At 36.4% G+C, this 22173-nt stretch overlaps 1 protein-coding gene across 2 annotated transcripts in view; it reads right to left on the reverse strand.

The window, feature by feature from the left end:
- LOC110448604 (GTP-binding protein Rhes-like) overlaps positions 1 to 22173 on the reverse strand; it is a 74011-nt gene that overhangs the window by 27150 nt on the left and 24688 nt on the right. Inside the window, exon 1 of one of the 2 annotated variants that reach the window (XM_021494946.1) lies at positions 11504 to 11620. The exons of the other annotated variant lie outside the window; for it this stretch is intronic. Within the exon in view, the coding sequence (XP_021350621.1) occupies positions 11504 to 11529 (26 nt within the window). The 5' untranslated portion in view covers positions 11530 to 11620. Of the gene's footprint in view, positions 1 to 11503; positions 11621 to 22173 lie in introns of those variants that run through there. 2 annotated transcript variants of the gene reach the window in all.

Here is a 22173-nt window from a genome sequence, read left to right on the forward strand (position 1 = left end):
AGAAGGAGGAGGAGAGAAGGAGGAGGAGAGGAGGAGGAGGAGGAGGGTAGGAGGTGGAGGAGGAGGAGGAGGAGGAGGAGGAAGGAGGATGAAAACAGAGTGGTGGATGAGGAGAATGACTAAGTGTTGCTTTGAATGTGTGGATGTGAGAGTGAGAGAATGAGGTATTTTTGTATTCGTAAAATACTCTTCTGAAAATAAAAGGAAAAGTGGATCCTTACATTTAAAACTTTATTGAACCTTGTTGCTAGCTTATTCCATGATGCACAGAAGGACTGTGTACCATACCAACTTCAAAGTTAATGATATGTATTTCAGTCATGAAGGGATGTTTACCGTGTCATTGCGATGCTTTTTTTTGTGTGCTGGCACTTAAAAATGACTCTTGGATGTTATCCCCTTCCAACCAAAATATTTTCAGATATCATCTCCGTCTGATTAACAATCATTGGTTTGTGTTTACCTTCATCAAAGTCGTCATATTCGAGGTCGTTCAACGACAAATATCCTGCTAATAATCAGTCGCGATTAAAATTGAGAATATATGTACTTTTAAATCATGAAGAAGACCGCGCGTTTTTCCAGAATTCAACAAAAATTTACATCATTCGTAATAACATTAAACAGATTTATAATAAGAGCTATACATCATATACTAAGATAAATAGATTAACAATCAAATAAAAAAATACTTAATCCTCATTACCTTTTAATCATGACAATAAATCCTGTTCGCAATGCCATAAAGTAATTCCAAGTTGTCAACAGTGACAATTAAAACAACATGTTATTTCAAATTTCATTTTTTTGTTTTTTTACCCTTACATCATATTTCTGTTTGTTTATATAGTTTTAACATAATTACATATTTACAACTTACTTTGAGAATCCGTTAGACTCCATTCTCGTCAAAACCATGTAAGAAGTCCTCAACTGACACAATGACCGGTAAACAATGGCTTGTCGTTTACTCCACCCAACGTTTCATTAATCGTGTGTCGTGCAATTATACCAGAAATCAGGAAATACTGCGGCACGTGGAGTTTACACCACACAGAAAATACTCTGGATAGTCAGATAGACGAACATCCTGTTAATGGCAATACATGTCAACCACAGAGGATATTGACAGATAATTGGACCGTCTTTGACGGCAACAGGATGAGGACCCAGCATCAATGTATATAGCACGGACATGCTCGTGACCTGTATGCTGTTTATGCTTTACCACACACCCGAGGTAATGTGTTGACGTTAAACTCTAACCTTTTATCAATGAATATTTTGATAACAGATTGTTAAGTTATGTTAGGTGCACAGTACAACGATGTTCTTCTAACATTTAAATGTCATAAGAAAACGAAACAAAGGAAGATGCATAAATGACAGGAATGAGCGTTTTACAAAAATGAACAAAAGTCACGCTTTTGAAGTTGAGCACGCCGGATGTGAAAGCTCGATTGTACAAGGACATTTTTTTTCTATACTTAATTAAAAAAATCCTTTATTTGATTTCCGTTTCACGAACGTTCAAAAACTTAAGGGAATGTTTTAACTTCAAATGTTCTATAGGAAGAATTTTCCTTAACACCAATAAAACTTCCTTATGTGTGTTGGTTTGTTTTCTTTAGTTATATGTTTGGGTACTGTTTTATGGCTCATTGACAATTTAAGTAATTTTAAGGCCAAAAACCCTCACTAAAATAGAAGATTACAAAAACGAATACTACAAACTTAAACTCAAAAGTTAACATGTTAGTGAGATGCAAAAACATCAATAGAAAACGTATTGGTTGTAAAATATAACGTCATGTGTTTGTACACATTTATAAAGGAATATAAGTAATATAATACTAGTGATACAGAAACAGTATCAAACACACTTTTCATTGTTGTGGTTGAATATATATTTTTCGTCCATTTGTTGAAAATCGGCGAATACCACATTGTAGTTGAGAGATTTCTGCGAAGCTACGGATATTCGTAAATCTAGGTCCAGAACTGATTTCATGTGTCGTGCTTTTGACATTACTTAGCACTCCCTGTTACATGTCGCTTAAATCATGTAAAAAAAGGGGGAAAACATAATAAACATGAGGAAATAACAAAACAAACTGTACACCGAGTCATATGTAACAAATCCGAATGAGTAGATTGGGTGTGATCATTGCTCCGAGAGAGAATCGGACACATTAAGTGGAAGAACGTGTTACAGTAATCGAGACTAAAAAGAAGAAAAAATGGATAAACAAAGGCATTGATTGTGTAATCCCGTTACTACAGTGGGTCTAACACTCGTATTAATTGGTCCATGTGCTAGGGGAAAGATGGCGACATCTGATGTTGGTGATGTCTGATCGTGGAATTGTTTGTAATCGATTCTCCCATAACCTATTTTCTATCCGCAATCGATACAAATAATACATTAAATGTAATTAAAAGTCAACTGTAACCTTCCGATAAAACCGTCTGTATTACCTCTGCAGACAAAAGAGTTCTCCTACAAGTTCAGGGAAGTACCAAATCTCTACAATGGTTCTCGATACACCTACGTGTATTATTGCTTTTGAATCACTGGTGAAAGGGAAATAAAATCCCAAAGGGACAAGCGATCTCCAGAATATACGATGTGAACTTACATAAAGCATATGACCAGATATATGCAAAATATAAAAGTGTAAGTGAGTTTAAGGTTAGGTGATATGTGCCACTTTGCAGATATCTTTTTCCAATTCTCTATCATGTTTGTATAAAACTCTGTGTTTGGCATCAAAAGTTAAACAACATTGCATACATACATTTAATTTAATTTTCAGTCAACTTATTATCGAAAAAAATTGTATTGTATATGCAAAGGGTAAGAAGATGATAACAAATTAAACTTTTCCTCACTCCAACTGATTATTTTTTCTTTCTCCTACAGCTTAAGTCAGCTAAAGACGGTGTTCACTGATGAAGATGATGATTATGAAAGTGTCATCTCATCGATTTCATAACAGAATATTTCGACCAGAAACATTATTTTGAAATCTGAACTAACCAGACATACCTACATAAACACTGTAGAAAATAATTAGTTGGAGTGAGAAAAAAAACCCATAAGGTTGTTGGAATGGCTTGATCCGTCAAATAAATCGTCTCTAACAATTTTCAGTGAGATTAAACAGGCCTTTTCTTTTCCAGAACCTACACATTTGGCGTATTAGTTTGGTGTGCTTCGGTTTCATTGGAATGCGCGTCCAGTTTACAGCTCAGATCATTTAAATACGACCCTCAAAGTGTGTAATACATACATCTATGCTTGAGGCGGTATGTAGTGTTTGTCTCCCTGCGATAGCGTGAATATGATGCTGACTGCCACCTCGTTGTTATACCTTGTCATTAGGGTCAATAAAAGGTAGATAAAACATGTTAAAGGAAAGGCCATCAAACGAACGGAAAGGAAACGGACAAACGCCAACTTGATACACAGCACTGTACTCCACCCGGTCACCTTACACGGTCAACAGGCAAACCAGCATCTACCGCTACTCATTTCATACTAAACGTGAAATTAAAATCAGCAAGTACGACTGTTTGGATTGAACTATATAGAGGATATTTATTAAATTTTCTATTTATTGCATTTTTAAAGCATAAAACATGAAATATGTAATGCATTAAAAAAGGGCGGGAATCAGAAGCGTAATAATTAGCGTCATATTCTAATGACGTCACGCTTGACAACAAGGCTGCGCGCCATTTTGAATGGGATACTCAACACAATTCCGAAGTTTTCTGGTATCATTGCTCATAAAAAATGTTATTAATTGTATATTTATGTAAATACTTAAGTGTGTGCACCAAACATTTACCAAAAATGTAATAAAAACCAATCTTGGTTTTAAAATGTACAATATCTAAAATTTCATTTTAGAACTCGTCATACAATCTCAGAAAAACATTTTCGCACTTCTTTTTCCAAAGAATATCAATATAACGAAGTTTTTTTTTCAAAATGAATAACGATGTGTGAACATATTTGGAGATATCCGACATTTTAATAATAAGATTTAGACGAGAATTGAAAGAGATAAAATCCACAAAAACGAATTGTGCAGATGACAATACTTCTCAGCTATCGAAGACGAAAACACCCATGATTTAATACCAGAAGGTCACATGATCAACAGTTGATATTTTGTTTCTCGACATATTGATTTATGAATTACCATGAACATTTAATGGCTATATACCGGGCTATAAGTGGGCATATGTCTGTTCTCGAGTCAAGTAGAGGTCGAACCCATCTATAAAGCCGTATATTATTATCATGACAATTTTATATCACCCGTCTTTCCCACCGTTTTCTCTAGATTGGTCAGCTGGAAGGAAACTGTCATACGTGCAAATCACTGGTATCGGCTTTATGATATAAAAACAGTTGCTAACAAACGTATGATGCGCTATAGCACAACTTAAATAATATAAATTTCAACCCGTATATGATGTATTTCTGTTTTATATATATCTTTGGTTCTTTATGCATTACAAACTTCTATTTTATAAAATGGTGGCATAGCCATTTTTTGTAAAATATCGTCAGAATTGTTATGGTTAGCATTTCCGGCCGACGACAAACGTGAATCGGAAACCATTCGGGAATGTCCGTCGAAGTTAAAATTTGACGTCAAGTTATTGATCTCCGATAACAGAATGACGGAAAGACTCGAATTGTCTTAGATTAGAAAGATTACACGGGTAATAATGCTTGGTGTTATTATTTGATAAGAATATTTTGAATAGGAATAATTTGGATTCTGTGTAAGGGAATGTAAATATTCATAAATACAAAAGCTGTCATTTCTTGTGATATCAGTTGAAAACAGCTTAACTTGTAAAACACATAGCGCCTGTCATATACAATGATTTACGCGGTAAAGATCCTCAACGAAGACAATAAGTTTACAGAAATTGCGGTTTGCTTTGCGTACTTTTAAACATGCAGAGACCTATTGACAGTTTCATATCTTGCGAATAACAGATATAATAAATAGAAGGATGGTTTATCAATCATTTTCAATTTGACACAGAAAAAAGTATCCACTAGCAAAAACGTGACGCAGAATTGTTAACATAAATGAGAAAATTAGATGCAAAGTGTTCTCTCAAATAAATCCATTTAAGTTTGTTGTCCGACACTTATACCTAATGCTTAAAATGTAAGTAGAAATTGACAAATAATAAAAAAAGAGGGGGAAATAATAGTCCGATACATTATGTCGCTTAGACTGTAACTCCATAGAAAAACAACCTGATCTGACAACAGTTTCATCCGAGCCCTTTCAACAAGTCAAACTATTATCTTTATCCCAAATCTCTGAGATGAATACCGTATTTATTACATGACTATACATAACCATGATTAACTCGGACGACGGTCGTTATATTGACAATGCATTTTTAATGAACAGGAGACCCAGACAGTCTGGGCTGAATGTCTAAGAGAGCATATGATGTCCGAAAACTGTTTCATTATATTTCTAAATTAGTAACATAAAGAAAGAAATGTTACTATTATCCAGCAAATCATTTGTGCTGTCTTCGAACCGTCCACTGATTTGGACGCAATTATCACTCTTATGAAGTCACGCAAACAATTTTGTTGTCTTAATGTTTTACATCTCAGCTAATTACTTGGTCTTGTATATTTGTTTGGAATTTTACGTCCTCGCAACAGCTGAGGTCATAGGAAGACAGTGTTCAAGGACGATTGGGCCGCTAAAAAAGCCACATTATAGTGATATCTCACTGAAATGTCATAATCTGGACACGATAGCATGACACTCCTCCACATTACTGTATACCAACATTGAGCTTACTAGTCCTTACCGACACTCAATCCTCTGCAGATACTAGGAAAGTAGGACTAAAGTTGGCTCCCTGCTGAATCAGAGCCTTTCTTTTGCATCTTCTGCTAAGGGGATATTGAAGACACCACAATTGATCTACTGTCCCATTTCAACAATTTGGATCGTTATATTCTCTCTCTACTTCAAGAAAACCTTTTCGTATCCTATTGCCTTGCTTGGAAATACCTCACGTTTGGCCTTAGTGTTAAGCGTTCGCCCAAGTGTGGTAGGCGATGACTTCTATACCCAGGCCGGAACATACCAAAGTCCTTTAAAATGGTAGTTCTTATTACCTGCTTACCGTTCAGAGTTAAGGTTTATTGCAATAACTTGTTCACATGATGTCATTGTAATGTGACCGGATCGAATTCTGTGCTGAGTGCCGACGGCATGGTATTTCATTGAGATAGCATTCTAAAGTTGCCATCAGATCTATGCTATCGCAAGAAAGGAGTCAAATGCATAAGCATACCCTGCCTCAATGAGGTGAACTTACAACGTAGGTGTTGCGAGACTATTTGATTTACCTCAGTCATGGTACAGGTAACATAAACATCCATCTTTTGTTAACACTAAATAGGACAAAAGCGAATGACAATGCTTAGGCGTAAGGGGATACAAGGGAAATTAGGAAGAACAAACAAAGATAAAAATGTTGCAATGAGTGCAGCAGAAAAATAGAGGGCACAAAAGCAAATCCCCAATTATACAAGAAGTTCCCTCAATACTCGCATCTTCCCTACGTCGCTTTGCCTGCCAATATTTTACATTATTTCCCGAAAAAAATAATAAAAAAAATCACTTTCTTTATTATTGGATAAATAGGGAGCACTTAAAAAAACCACAAAAAAAAAAAAAATCAAAGTGAAATCCATCATTACACATTTAAATGTGATGGACAACTGAAAGTCAGGCCTGGGGATATCAATACAAATGACATCAATTGATTGTATTCCGTGCAACAAAATCTGCCCTAAACATGGCAAGCAGAGATTACATATCATGTTCTTACCATTCCAAGGAGGATGTGGCATCATGTAATTATAAGACAATTTGACTAGAAATAATATGCAACATACCGTTATGAAAAGAGGTTATCAACAACAGAAACATGATCAAACTGTTTTAATCTTCTAAAAGTACACCAACAGATCACAGCATGCAATAGAGTTACGTTTCTGGTTTAGGTGCAACGCGCGAGGAGTTAGGATAACTAAAACCACTTAACACTGCCTGACATGCATTCGCGTGCTTCAGTAGTGTTGGTTTTATCGAGTATTGCAGTAATTGGGATAAGTGTAAGGGTTTTAAATAATTTACCTCCCGTTAGCCAAACCCTGTGCTCAGTGAGAGGTATTACTGAGTACTGTTTATCACACAATATAGCGACCTCGTTAAATCACAGCTTTCATAATTGGGTCTTGATGCTAACATTCATCAAAAGATGCCTTTGTTTGAATATTTATCAAAAAGAAACGTCAATGAGTGTCTCACTTGACAAATCTCCAAAAGAATTTAAAGACTCTTTTCATTAAATTAAATTCTAAAATTTAAAATATGAAGCTTCTAATGGTTGATATCGAAGTGTTAATCTCAAACAGCCCAGATTTATCGATTATTTTTCTCTAGATTCTGCCAATACAATTTCCATTCTCAAGAATATAGGTTACACTAATCGTAGTGGTAAGGAAATCTGAGATAAAACTAAACGATAATTCTCCACGACTCATTGTTCAGGAAACAGGTATCCAAATCACAAGTGATGGGTTTTTCCTGGAGAGGCAAAGCAACGATGTCACACAAAGCTATTTGGTGAACTTAATTTATCGAAATCCCCAATGTGTACTGCATGACAGAAGTTTAGTCCGGTTGCTTAATTAGTTTTATAATTATAGTGTTTACTCTGCTTTCCTTGCCAGCACGTTGGTGTTTGCTCTTCTTATAAATTGATGCTTGTTAGTCCCTAACCGGTTCTACAGAAGGTTTTTTATGTGGTTTGCATTGTCAAAATATTCATGTCACCTGTAAATGCTACATTTTGGAGTAAAGGAGTGTGTGTGTGTGTGTGATTGACGAGACTGAAATTACAGCGTCATGCAGCACTACATTTAAGTTTAGCAGAACAAGATATCAAAAAACAATGTTTGTTTATCACCACTTTAATATGTTTATACACAGTATTCAACTTTTGACTTATATCCTTTTCTAAGAAAAGGACAGATCTAGATATATGTTTGCCAAACATGAACCGAAAGTGTTGCAGGTATAGATAGCTCTGCTGTAACATTATATATATAGTTTTGGTCAAGTTTCCGATAGGAAAAACAGGAATTATATAAACCACGTTGTAAAGAATGGATACCTTCAATGTTTAGATCATGGTATCGCACGGCTGTCAAACGCCAAAACTAAATGAGCATGACATATAATTGTGGATTTACAAGCATTTTTCTGTAAAGCTAGTTATTGGCTTCTAACAGCCCATCAACACAAAAGAGGTCAGTAAATGTTAAAGCGCAGATAAAATCTTAAAGTGACATCACAGGCATCATACAAAAAGATAAAGGTCAATCACGAAAATATCCCTGACGATTCGTTTTTTTGTCCCTCTTTGGATACCGAATCCGCCAGATATTTTTCCGGGAAAGAAATCCCTGGAGGTTAAGGTTTGATCTTCCTCCGAGTCCAGTGGCACTAAGCAGTGTTACTATGGTCAGGAAGTCTATAGACTTGTGATTGACGTTTTGAATATGGGTCGAAACAACGTGTCATTTCTTGAACGTTAATCTCCCATAGGAAACGTGGCGAGTCTTGATAACGATGACATACAGCGATCCTTTTAATACTTTGTTAATTATTGGTTCCTGTAATCGCTGTACATTCTATCATATAAGTCACAGAAAAAGTCTTCGTGGGTTTAGCGTCCTTTTAACAGCTAAGGTCATCTAATGGCGTGACTTCATATGTGGTATGTATGCGTCTGGTTTGCAGGCCGCATGTTGGTGTTACTTATTGCCTCTTTGCAGTTTTATTTGGTTAAGCTTCCTCTTTACAGCTATGGTTACTTTAGAAATACCTCTCTGTGAAATATATACGTGTGTAAGAGGCGGTAAGTTGGTGAATTTGCCTCCTTAGTATAACGTTTATCTGATGCCGACTTTAGAGTGCTACCTCATTGAAAAGCTTGGATACAGCAGGTCAATTCCTAGATTCTTCATTGTCCAAGTGGTAATGTTACCGGTTTTCTCAAGTATGTGGTATACTCTTGGCGATTGATTTTCGTGTGGTATACTTGAGCACAGGAAAATGCATCAAAGTATTTGTTTTTAAAATGTTTCCAAAAAGTACCGCGTCAGTTAGGGACATTTGGCATATCCATTAATGATTTCGTTTTTCTACCCTCATTATAAAAACAAATATGCTTTATAACAAAAATACATAAAACATAATATTATCTGAAAGGGTTCGGCAATATTAGACAGGTATATACATATAAGTAATCGTTTTCTAGTGCATTCAGTACAGAACACGGTTGTTGCTATCAAAACCTATAAGTGGTATGCTTATATCTCTGCCTTATCAGAATAGATAGATTGTTCATAGGATAGGAATGTCAAAAGTGATGCACCACGTGACTTTTGAGATAGCGGTTGTGCCTGTGACTGTACAAGCTAGACTTTCATGGCTGGTGACCGTGCAGAACGCACCATCACTAGAATAAAATATTTGATTAATTATTTATGGGAATGTTAACAAAAATGTTCTATGCGTATTTGTTATTTCGGAAAAGGTTATTGAATAATTTATAGCGTATTGGGTAAGCTAAATTTTGTATCTCATTATGAGTAATTAGACGGAAATCAATTTTAAATGTTATATATGTAATTCTAGCATAATCTTCTGTTATACGAGAACTGCTCTGTGTCAGCTTGTCTGTCATAAATAAACTTAAGATACATAATCGTATGAAATAAAGTATTTGGGGTAAGTGAAGTTTATAAAAACAAATACAAAAAATATGCAAGGTTTGATAACTTTATTAAAGGATGGTTTCTAAGATGTGTTACTTTGTCAGTACCAATTATTAAGTTACTTTAAAATCTAGTTAGAGTTATTCCCCTTACGATGTTTTCTTCTGAAGAGTGGTAAGTGTGGATTAACATCAGAGGAAAACAATTATTTTTTTAACAAATATGTACACATATGCCTCCTCGAAATTATTGACAAGTCTGATTTATCAAGTAGAATATGTTTGATAATCTACATAGTGAAAGCATTATATATCTAGAAAATAAATCAAATCAGTCATAAAGAAAAATCATCACTGCATTTATGTCTAAACAAACGATAACGGCCTGATCGATAACGAAATGTTACATTATGAATATGCTAAATTTATTATCAAACTGATTTTAAGATTACTTTCAACCTTTTTTGTTTGGTCTCCTTTTCAAATTGTCTAATCATTTTAAAGCATCCACAACCTCATATGGGTACAGAAACAATATGTACATATTCGTCTTACAAAATTAATGATATATTGTATTTCCACTGACTTAAGAAACTATTTCACTTCTTCAAAGAAAAACAAATTACAACGTGGTTATACTTATTGTGTATCATATATATCCAATATAAAATTAATTTACAGAAAAATAAGTGCCACATTAATAATAGTAAAATATACACTGGTCATAAACCTGTCGTTAAGCTAGCATTTAGTTGTAAAACTACACCTATTGGGTTATACATGTGTTTAATTTGATTAACTGTCATTCTTGTGCGTCCTCACATCAACCTATGATACCAGAGCTCCTCAAGGCTACTACACTGTAGTATAAAGTAGCGCTACACCGTAATGTTATAACCAACGACAAAGTTACATGATAATTCATGCGACCATATTATTCTTACGATGGATTGAAAAAGGTACATTTAGCGACAACCCTCACATATAGAGTATGCAGGATTTTATTTATAAAAAAAAGAGGTCTCAAGCTAAATAAGTTGTTGTGCAATGCATATCTTTAATGCCCTATTAGAAAGAGACCCATTATTCATTATTCTGCCAAGGTTTCCACCCTACTCGCCTAATAAGATCATGCATTAGAGTGCAACATATCTATATTCCCTAAGAACATGAAGGATGTTTGTTTATGGATTAGTTTATTTTTTATTTCATTTTTTTCTGAAGCTTTTGCAACATCTAAAGTCCTGTAAAAATAGGTGCCAAGGGGGACAATGCCGAAAACAGAGAGTACTCGGGGTAGTTAACATATAGTGTTGACTGTATACGCCGGAGCATGATAAACCCAGAGACGACCCCCTTCATTTTAAAGTACATTCGCACTATACAACACCAAGAAAGGGCACGGTTTTAGTAAGCCAACATTGTACAGATAGCCTAAATTAAAGCATATCAAATCGTAAAGACATTGCTTTATATAATGCATTTTTTGTGTCTTATTTAATTAGATAGATACATATAAAGGAGAGAAATAAAATAATGTGTAAAAGTACAGGAAATCAGCGAGACTTCTAATAAATTTTACTCCGATGCGTTCATTACGACAGTGATGTAATTTTTCACGAAAAGTAGCTTTCTTACATACCTTACACGATATCTCCGTCGAAACATTGCTTGACTTAATCCATATTCTTCTAGTATACACCTGTGTTCGCTTAAAGCGAGGACATTGATCGGAATGACGGCAGCTCGAAGGAGCTCTGGGCTTGTAGAGTTAAACCGGCTAATTGTTCAATCTAAACACTGACCAATGGTGTAACCACTAGCTCGTCGTGACAAAAAAGTGTTTTCTTACTTGTTCTGTAAATGCGAGAGGAAGTCTATAAATGTATGGCGCATAGATGTAGCGCGAGCACGTGTTCTATACTATAATTAGCATCGATTTTCTTTCGGGCGGATAATCCATTTTTATCTTTAAAAATACATTATAATGATTTCAGATTTGTATATCATCGTAATCTACAACACTTGACATAAGACATACCGACGCTCAATCACTGACTGATTAGGTTGAACAGTTGGAGTTTGTATTACCCCCGCCATCAAAGAAAACAAGACAGGTCTTGAAATTGTTTTTGTCACTGACATAAACCTGCACAATGATAAATAATTCACCAACTGATAATGAAAAAGGAAATACAGTTTAGAAGAGAAGTTCTGAGAAGTAATGTATTCTACATTCGATTAAATAATTGCAGATGGTATTTGTGCGTGTTGGAGAAATACGTTTAGACAGATCTTAGTTGTTATTGTGGCAAACAGAATTTACGATCGAAGCGTAAGTTAGAGCAATATCTTCCGACAAATAGAAAACATATCACAAATATTCACATCCTAGACTACAGCAAATGTACAAGGCGCACCAGTCTCTATCGTATCGATTTAGTCGTTAGCCTTGGGTTATATTTCAATTAAAAACTTATAGTCTACGTGTTAAAGAAGTAAACATGTCCGGGAATGCAAAACGTTATATCATTCTCTAAAATAAACATTGCCAATACTAACTTCACTTTCCCAGAAGGACTTAATTCACTTTGTTAATTGCTAATTGGACTTAATTAATTAGGATATTTTAGTGAGATGGCACCTTAGAGCGGCATTCTTTATTCGCAGATTTCGTCTTTATAGGACCGTAGCTGTTGCAGGGACGTTGAACGCAAATCAAACAAATCGTTAATTAAATCATGATATATTTGAACGTTACATCATTTAAGTATCACTAAGATAACCCGAAATAGCACAGAGTCTGATGTTGGGGGAGGTGGTGGTGTGGGGTAATTATCTGGGACTAAAACACAGATCGTGTAAGTATTGTGTAACACATGACGTGCTTACAGCAGCAAAAATGCCAGAAAACAATTCAAACTAAATGCAGCAAAGCTGCTCGATACAATTGTTCAATTTCCTAATTATGTCTTAATTTGCTTAATTAATCATTACTTTAAAAGTGAGGCAATTTAACTCAATTATAAATGTTTCCATCAATCACTTTTCAAGTTTTATGCAATAAAAATCCTTTGAAGCATTCGATGTAATTGATCACGTAAATTGCATAAATTACACAAATATGAAAAAATCGAAAACAACATTATTACGTTTTGATTTACGAGCTAGAAGTGTACATGTAACAACATGCAAAAAGGACATTAATATTTCATATTCAATCGAACATCGCATATTGCGATTATGCTTTCAATAGACAAATATGTTATATGCATGGCTTCCAATATACAAGGGAATGTATTGGCGAAGAAAACATTGGTTCGGTAAAGTTCTTAAATGACTCGAGAGAAATTGTCAACTTCAACACGTGACAAATATCGCGCATCATATTGACCAATATCATCCATAGACAGCCAACAACCTTTTTTACGAATGTCAAGGAATTTGTTGAGGTTTTAAGTCCTTGCAACAGCTGATGTCATGTAAGGACAATGTCCTCGATGATAGAGCTTAACGGGACTAAAGTGCTACTATACCGCGAAGCCGTACATGGACACGGTAATGCAAGAAACCCCGCCCAGTGACATTATTCTGACATCAGACTAACTCGTCTCTATGGCCACCCATTTAAAAGCTGAAGGTCAACAGAGGTTAGCAACTACCGATATTGAAGACTTTTTTTGTCTCGGTCAAGGAAAAGCTCAAATGTCATTCATCACTTGAGGCAAACGTTTGTTTTAGGTGGATCTATGTTTATTTTTGAAATTCATAAATAAAGGGGTTTTATCCCCCCCCCCCCCCCCTCCCTTCTGAATCATCAGTAGTTGAGACCTATTTGGATTTCAAACTGTTTTGCCCCTAGCATCACCAACGAGTCCTAGCAGGTCGAAACAGCTGTATGGCGTAGTGTAAGTCTTTTTGGCATGCTGTATGTTTGTAGGTGGAATCACATGTGTGCGTTATGTTTATGTTCATCTTTCCGGAACATCTTCTATGACGGCGTCTGTTGGTCTATGACGACGTCTGTGGGTCTGTGGGTCTATGACGGCGTCTCTGGGTCTATGACGACGTCTGCTGGTCTATGACGACGTCTGTGGGTCTACGTATGTGGGTCTATGACGGCGTCTGTGGGTCTATGACGGCGTATGTGGGTCTATGACGGCGTCTTTGGGTCTATGACGACGTCTGTGGGTCTATGACGGCGTATGTTGGTCTATGACGACGTCTGTTGGTCTATGACGACGTCTGTGGGTCTATGACGGCGTCTGTGGGTCTATGACGACGTATGTGATGTCTATGACGGCGTCTGTGGATCTATGCCGGCGTATGTTGGTCTATGACGACGTCTGTTGGTCTATGACGACGGCTGTGGGTCTATGACGGCGACTGCGGGTCCATGACGGCGACTGCAGGTCCATGACGGCGTCTGTGGGTCTATGACGACGTCTGTGGGTCTATCACGGCGTCTGTGGGTATATGACGACATCTGTTGGTCTATGACGACGTCTGTGGGCCTATGCCGACGTCTGTGGGTCTATGACGGCGTCTGTGTGTCTGTGGCGACGTCTGTGGGTCTATGCCGACGTCTGTGGGTCTATGACGGCGTCTGTGGGTCTATGACGACGTCTGTGGGCCTATGTCGACGTCTGTGGGTCTATGACGGCGTCTGTGGGTCTATGACGGCGTCTGTGGGTCTATGACGACATATGTTGGTCTATGGGTCTGTGGGTGGTGGTACCACTCTCTGAAGGTCGTATCCTAAACACGGCATCGTGGCACTATGCACCCGGTCTTAATGTATAGACAACAGGGTGACCATAACTTACCGCCATGTATTTAAAAATGGACGTCCATCAGAGACAGATCAGTAAGTACCAAAGACGCTAAGGCAAACGTTCATCACTCAAGCATTACCGAACAAGGCTTAAAGGAACGACAAAAGACATGAGAAAAGAGAAAACTGAAGGATCAAGTGTTGCAGCGGATGCTACAGATTTCTTTTGATCGCTTTCATATCCCTTTGTAAAAGCAATCTCAAAGGGCGATTGAAGCAAAATAGTGTTTGATATATATGCATCACGTTCATTGACATCAACAGATCTACTTGACATTTGCTTTCGTCATTTCCGTAGAATCCTACTTTATTGGTATTCCCTGACGTTCTCCCACAGTTACCACAAAACAAAGGTTGTCGAGTCTATGCACATACATGTAACTAACGGTTTAAGCTCTCCCGCGTTAAAGGATACTCCTATTTGTCATCAGTGTTCTAATAAGTGGTGAGGGGTTGATAATAGAGATAAAAAATCTAGTAAAAAACGTTAATTTCAAGACTAAACTCTCAAGAGATTTCCAAGAAATATTGTGTTGATTGTTACCAGTTGGTACATGTAATTTAACATTCTATATTTGAAAAATGGTTTTTATATAATCATAGTTTGGTTAGCAAAGCTGTCGTTAGATGTGTCAGTTCTTTGTTTGTTAATTTACAGGTGTACGTCTTCTCAACAATTATTGTCATAGACATTCAAAGGTAGATGTTATAACTTGAGACGGAATAATATTGATCCTGGTTAAATTATACGGACAGTTTCTAATTATATCCGCGTTATGTATTCCATACTATGATGATAGCAACCGTGACACAACCTTCATGTTATGATGATAATATCCGTATCATTGACTTAATTTCACGATATTCACATTATCCGAAGAATGGCATACACGCTATGATGATTACATTATCCGTATCATTAAATTAATGTTACGACATCGTTATCCGTCACATGAACTTAGAATTCTGTGGTGTAGTCGTGAATTGACCGTAGAATCAGTCGGCTCGCTGCGTTAATCAATGGTCTAGTAATACTTTAAGCGGTGTCCGACCTTTGAAGATTTGTTGGTTTGATTTCTCCCTGTCATTAATTAGGTAAGGTCTCATGTACTACACTGACTATCGGTGGGAGTTCGGCTGAACTATAAGTCACCAAATGAAAAAGATGTTACGATAAGTTTAGTGATAAATTGTTTGCAAATATATCCAGACACATGTAAAAATCATTGGTCAATTAGCAAACTTACGCTTGTCGAACCGCAACAAACGCACAACGCATATTATTATTTTATTTGATATGTAACACGGTATTTAATTGGTCACTTCATAATATAAATTTCGTTTTGCAAATATCTCATTTCCATATGAAGCCTGGATGGCGATCGTTAATGACGTCAATGATACTGACTCGTCATGAAATTGATTAATAATGACGTCACGATCAATTGCCTGACCCTGGAAGGTCAGTGTAAATCTGCCTTAATTTAAATTTTACTAACATCACAAATTCACGGCAGAGGACCCAGATTTGTGAAGAAAAAAGCAAAAAATTTAACCTTAAATCATCGTTCTATTTTGGTGGTTGTAGCTTAATGAACTAGAATGGCAATTACTGCGGAAACAATAAAACAAGGTTTGTGACAATATAATCACGATATACCTCCGTAAATTTCTTGAATAGGGTTACCCCCTAATTACATGTTCCATTGTTAAGGCCAATACGTATGGACGCCGTCGTCATAGAAAACTGAACTTTAAAGTAAAGTTCTAAATAGTTTCCCTTTCATAAATATACAAGTGACATATATCCTTTACACTTCGACTAATAATTCGTGATAGATGTGGGTAAACTTTCATACGGGCATGCGTTATGCCGTTTGATGTTTACCTTTTATAGAAACATGGACATTCACAGAGGCCACCCATGCAGGTCGGGGATCGTCAAGATAATACACCATTGCAATATTTGGGATCTATTTCTTAGCGCCTTGCTTGGCAATACTTCATTTTTGGCTTTCATGTTAAACGTTCGTCCAGGTGGGGAAGGCAATGGTCTCCACGCCTGGACATGCCAAAGTTCTTAAAAAGGTAGGTGTTATTCCCTACTTGACGCGCAGAATTTAGGGTAATGTCAACAACTGGTTAACACGTTGTCAGTATATTGTTACTGGGCGGAATGCTGTGCTGGGTGCCTTTGGCGTGGTATTTCAGTGAGATAGCACTATAAAGTCGGCGTCAGATCCGCGCTATCACATGGCGGCACTAACACCAACATACCTTTTCTCCAGTTAATGGGACGTTAAACAAAAATTAAACTAATCTACATTCACAGAGTCATTCATGACATGTGTAGTTAACGTTCACGGGAGGCATGTTTATGTCTTACGTCGTTTACTTGTAATGCAGCCTTTCATGACGTATGAAGTTGAAAGTCATGTAGGCTGTATATCGTAAGTAGCTTACCGTTAATTGACACATGAATGTAGAGACAGAACCTGTTCGCGTTTGCATATCTTTCGTTATTTACCACTGATGGAGACATGCATGTGGTATGCATTTATGGATATGGGTTAAATCCTCTGATAATGTGACGAGTACAGAAACTAATGGGCGATCACTGTGTCCGATCGATCGCTGGACATATTCTAACAGTACCAAAGGGGGTCACGCGATTGATACTGACAGCGCCAGGCGTCAGTTAGCGGATTTGACGCATGTTGTCAGGATAGCGTTGTCAATAAACTAAACATTGCGATCTTTGTGTTACAAAATTGGATTTCCTCTTGTTATTGATAGATATCCATTTTAATCATATTCTATATTTCAGAAGAGTTCATTATTACGTCACTTATTCTTGTTAAAAACATGAAACAACATAACCACTCTTCAAACCGGAACTTACTCCACGATTCCTTGGTCTACACAGCTGATTAATACACACTAACGTTTTATTGTTTGTTTTTGTTCTATTTGTGTAATTCTTACTTGTCGTAAAAGTTTAATGATGGCAGCACGGAGTCAATAAGATACCATTACAACATAGGTGTTTAAGGACAAACTGAATTTGCTGAACCAGTAAAGGTGTCTCAAAAAGACAACAAAAACAACTCTGGATCACGGGTTTTCGTACTGCTCTATTTACCCTGTAGAGATATGCTAATTTGTAGGATATTGTACATGTAATTTATTCTGTGCACGAACATATATCAGAGAGCCAAAAAAAGGCATTACCTACCCTTGTGGTCTGTCGTGTCGTTGATGTGTGCCAGACAGGAAATATATCTGTTGCCGTGTACCAGTCGGGAACATTATTGTGTGATGCCCTGTGTGTTAAATGTATTACCACATTGACCAAACACACTTTTCATGATCTTTAAGAGAAAACAATGAACGCTTGTCGTGTTGAAACCCAATACAGCCGTACACATATAATATAAACACTCACTGCATACTGCATCTCCAAGACAATGCAAATTCACTGAAACACATTAAAATCGCGTGAATGTAAGAACGAGGCAAAGACAGTTTCCCATTACCTGTGACATTTAACAGGAAGACGGTTCTAATCCACACCAGAAATTGCATTGGTTCTCCGAACCATCTATTCTCATTTCAATTCCAATGAGAATGATCTTGGATTTTCGATTTGTTTTCCATTGAACTTCAGGGGAATGATGAACCTCTTAACCCAACCTTTTTTTCATATATCTTCACGCAATTTTAAAAGAAAACGTACATTGAAATTATACCAATCATTATTAAAAGCAGTGTTAATTGTGATTGATCTCCGTTTTGTATCGTTTTAGAGCACCGGAAAAGAGAACTGGTCTCTTAAATCGGGATACATGATCGTATTGCCCATGCAGAAACGGTGGGTTTCTTCTATCTCCCGTTTTCTGTTTGTAGACATACCATCCAGAGATTAAAATAAATTCATTGCCGATGTACAATTATAAGGTATTTGCACAAGCCTGAAGGGTCAAGCAAGGCACATTCCTGTCACATGTGTTGAACATAAATAGTTTCGACTTAGGAGCTAATCACAGGAAAAGGCCCCCACTAATGACACCGTGCTTGCGTTGGCAATGATTTCTCCAAACATAACGGGGTTTGGGCTCACTAACGAGCCGTTTGGCGATATTCTTTAACTTACTACAACCTTTAGACGTAAAGGAGTTTCTTTATCACCTGGGGATATATTTCCTTCACACAACATGTCCTTTTATTCGTCATTATCAAAATAACGTACCAAAACATTTACAAATTCAAATGAATTATGGTTGATCTTGTTAGGGAAATTTTCGAGGTAATTTATTTTCATCTGCACGTTTGCAAACTGCACTTAATCTATTCTCCATAAAAAAATGTTTTATCAAACGAAACATAATTAAAGAAATACTCAAAAAACGAGGTTAACTTGATTGATGATCGCAATACTTGCCAAAAAAGGACTTCTCTTATTCTCAGTTAGATTCTACCACATCGACCATGTATTAGGTGCATGTGTGCATTATTATTAATTACAAGAACAGGTGTATGCGGCACTCTTCCTCAGCTGTGTCTTATGGAGATGTAAACAAGTGGGCAGTGTGTGAATCGTCTGGGGACGAATAAGCGTCCACACTACCTGTGTCTATCGTACCGTCGTAAACGTTACGATATATACATAAACCTTAATTCGATAAAGCTTATTCGTCCATTACAGGACCACTTGCTCAAAATTAAAAATGTTTTTACATCAGCTTGTGAAACAAGAAAGAGATATCGCCTGTCAGATGTCATCACGCACAAAAAGTACCTGTATACTTTGGTGATCTAGGTCACGTTGACTAAAGGGTACTGAATAAGGTTACCCGGATGCATTTTCAATTATAATTTCATGTGGTTTGACAAATATGCTCAACATACATTTTCATATTATGATGCAATATATAAATTCCTACCGAAGCCGGTTATTCAATATTATCCCCATCATTTTCTCTTCATTGTTAAAAGTTCCATAATAGTTCATGTACATGTGAACACATCTGAAAAAGTAAAACCATTTATATAACATAAATAATTTCCATCCTTATTGCCGTATTTAAGCAAGCTATCTGAAAAGTGCCAGTATGAATGTCTTTGTTCTCAAACCTGGTTTTATTCCAAACTAATTGGATATAATCAAGGCTAAACCATGGAAGCATTCGGAATTTCGATAACAAATTTATCTGTGAACATATTAGCACAGTATCCCGCGTCATCAACACAATGCGCCGCACGTCACTCAATCAGTACGAAAGCGGCTTTTGGCGGATGAAGGTTACAACGTAAACACTCTCTTGCGCATCTGTTTCGTATTCGTCTCCACAACAAGTAGAGTACATTTTACTAGAGAACTGTAATGTTTTTACCGTGAAAATAAAATCTTTTTCTACTGTGACAAAACCTATCACCAATCAGAAAGCAGGGTTTAATGTGAATATTGATGAGGTGTGACAATTGGATCGTCACTATGACCTTGACATTGTCTTAGTGTATTACATACATTGTGTCCAGATGAATTAAAGTTACATTTTACTCCTAGGTTGAATATTCTTCGTATTTTTTACTCGTGCTTCAAACACGTTTTCGTGAAATATGACTGTAATATCATTACAAATTTATAGCCTGTTTTTTCTTCTTGTTTTCTTAATTGAAAAATAAATTAAAATGAGTTGTTTTTACTATTCTTAAATGCACGATCTTCTGGCGATTTAATGAATCGTGGTAGCGATCTTGTTGAGGGCTAATTTATCAAACAATTAAAATACGATACCATGACACAACATTGAATGGCTAGCGTGATGCTACGCCACGCGATACTAAGTTTGGACAATTTTATATAGTTTTGATTGTGACGTCATAATAAACGATTGCTATCATGGTTTGGTTTTGAAAACCTAAATCTGATCAAAGGCGTTGAAATGTTTTACAGTTTATTGAATACTTACACCAGATCAGTTTCTTTCATACATGTTTATCTATTTAGATATCTTTATGCAGTTATAAAAAATAATCTTGTTTACATAGTAGTTGCTTTGGGCAACGATATATTATATTCACACTGTAAGAACAAATCTGTATGGTTTTTGTAAATAAAAAGGAAAACAATCAATCTTATATCAGTACATATTACCGAGTTTGACAAAAGCATCCAGCGTCTTCACGTTTGTCTATTCAATTTTACCACAGAAGATATATTGTACCCTGCTGTCGCATACTTAGAGGCAATGTTGACTCCGTAAACCCCAAAGAAAGATATTTTAATTGGAGATCGTACTGAGCCGCTATCTCTTATAACAAGCATGTTTCTTCTCCATATGACTTAACACAGCCTGGCACTCCAGTTTTTCAGCTCAACTCTTGTTTTCTTTATTGTTTGCAATATTTCACATAGGGGTCAAGGTCATTAAAGACGGATACAGCTTTTTTCGAGACATTAAGTGAATGTTCCATTGTTTAGACAATTGCTATAACATCACAATGTTGAATTGTGACTTTGATCCATGGACTACCAGCATTCAGGTATCAGATACAAATTCTACCAACATATCCATTCATGTTAAAATTGGTTTCTAAGTTTTTTGGAGTGTGAACGGCATAACTATTGCAAAATTAAAATTTCTCAATTAACTCTAAAACCTTTTTCTGAGTAGCCACACCACAGAATTATTTTTTACGATGCATCTGTATATTACTATAACAGCTGATGACTACTTATTAAAATACTTTCTCGACGATAAATATTCTTTTATTACTATTATTATAATAAAATGGTTGCAATATGGTGCTAGGTGCCATGGTATTTCAGTCCGATAGCGCTGTAAGGTCGGCAGTAGATTCGAAAATGACTGCAGTATTTGCGTATCAACCTTTATCCTACCTTCCCCTACATTCATTGCATCTTATCAACATGTAGTGGAAAACAGCATATCTGTCTTTTACCACGAATCTGCACAGATGTATTTAGAAGCGTATCTTCACCTCGTAGGAAACACCCATGCAAATGTGGATCAATAAAAGAATAGCCTGCTGTTGCCCACTGCATGTATCGTAAGAGGCGACTACTGTAGGGATCCCTGCCGAATTGGGGATTTATTTTTCCCTCTATTTGGCATCAGACTCAGATCCGCACTATCACAAGGATGCACTACATCAACATTACCCGCCTCCAGCATACATACACAACACAGTTGGAGGCACGTCCTTAAATGACCTAAGCTGTTAATAGGATATTAAACAGAATCAAATCAAATCACAAAAACTCTTTTATTAAGTAACGCTGTTGATGTTAGAAATAGGTTCAAAACCATATGATTATTGTACAGAAATCGAAAATTTACAAAAGAAAACCGAAAACCACAAATTTGTAATGAATTGGCAAATTAATCTGCTCTTTCTTTGTTTTGTGTGTAACGTCCTCGTAATATCTGGAGCTATACGAAGGCAAGTGTCTA

The sequence above is a fragment of the Mizuhopecten yessoensis genome, unplaced genomic scaffold (assembly GCF_002113885.1).
Source record: "Mizuhopecten yessoensis strain PY_sf001 unplaced genomic scaffold, ASM211388v2 scaffold4121, whole genome shotgun sequence".
Lineage (NCBI taxonomy): Eukaryota > Metazoa > Mollusca > Bivalvia > Pectinida > Pectinidae > Mizuhopecten > Mizuhopecten yessoensis.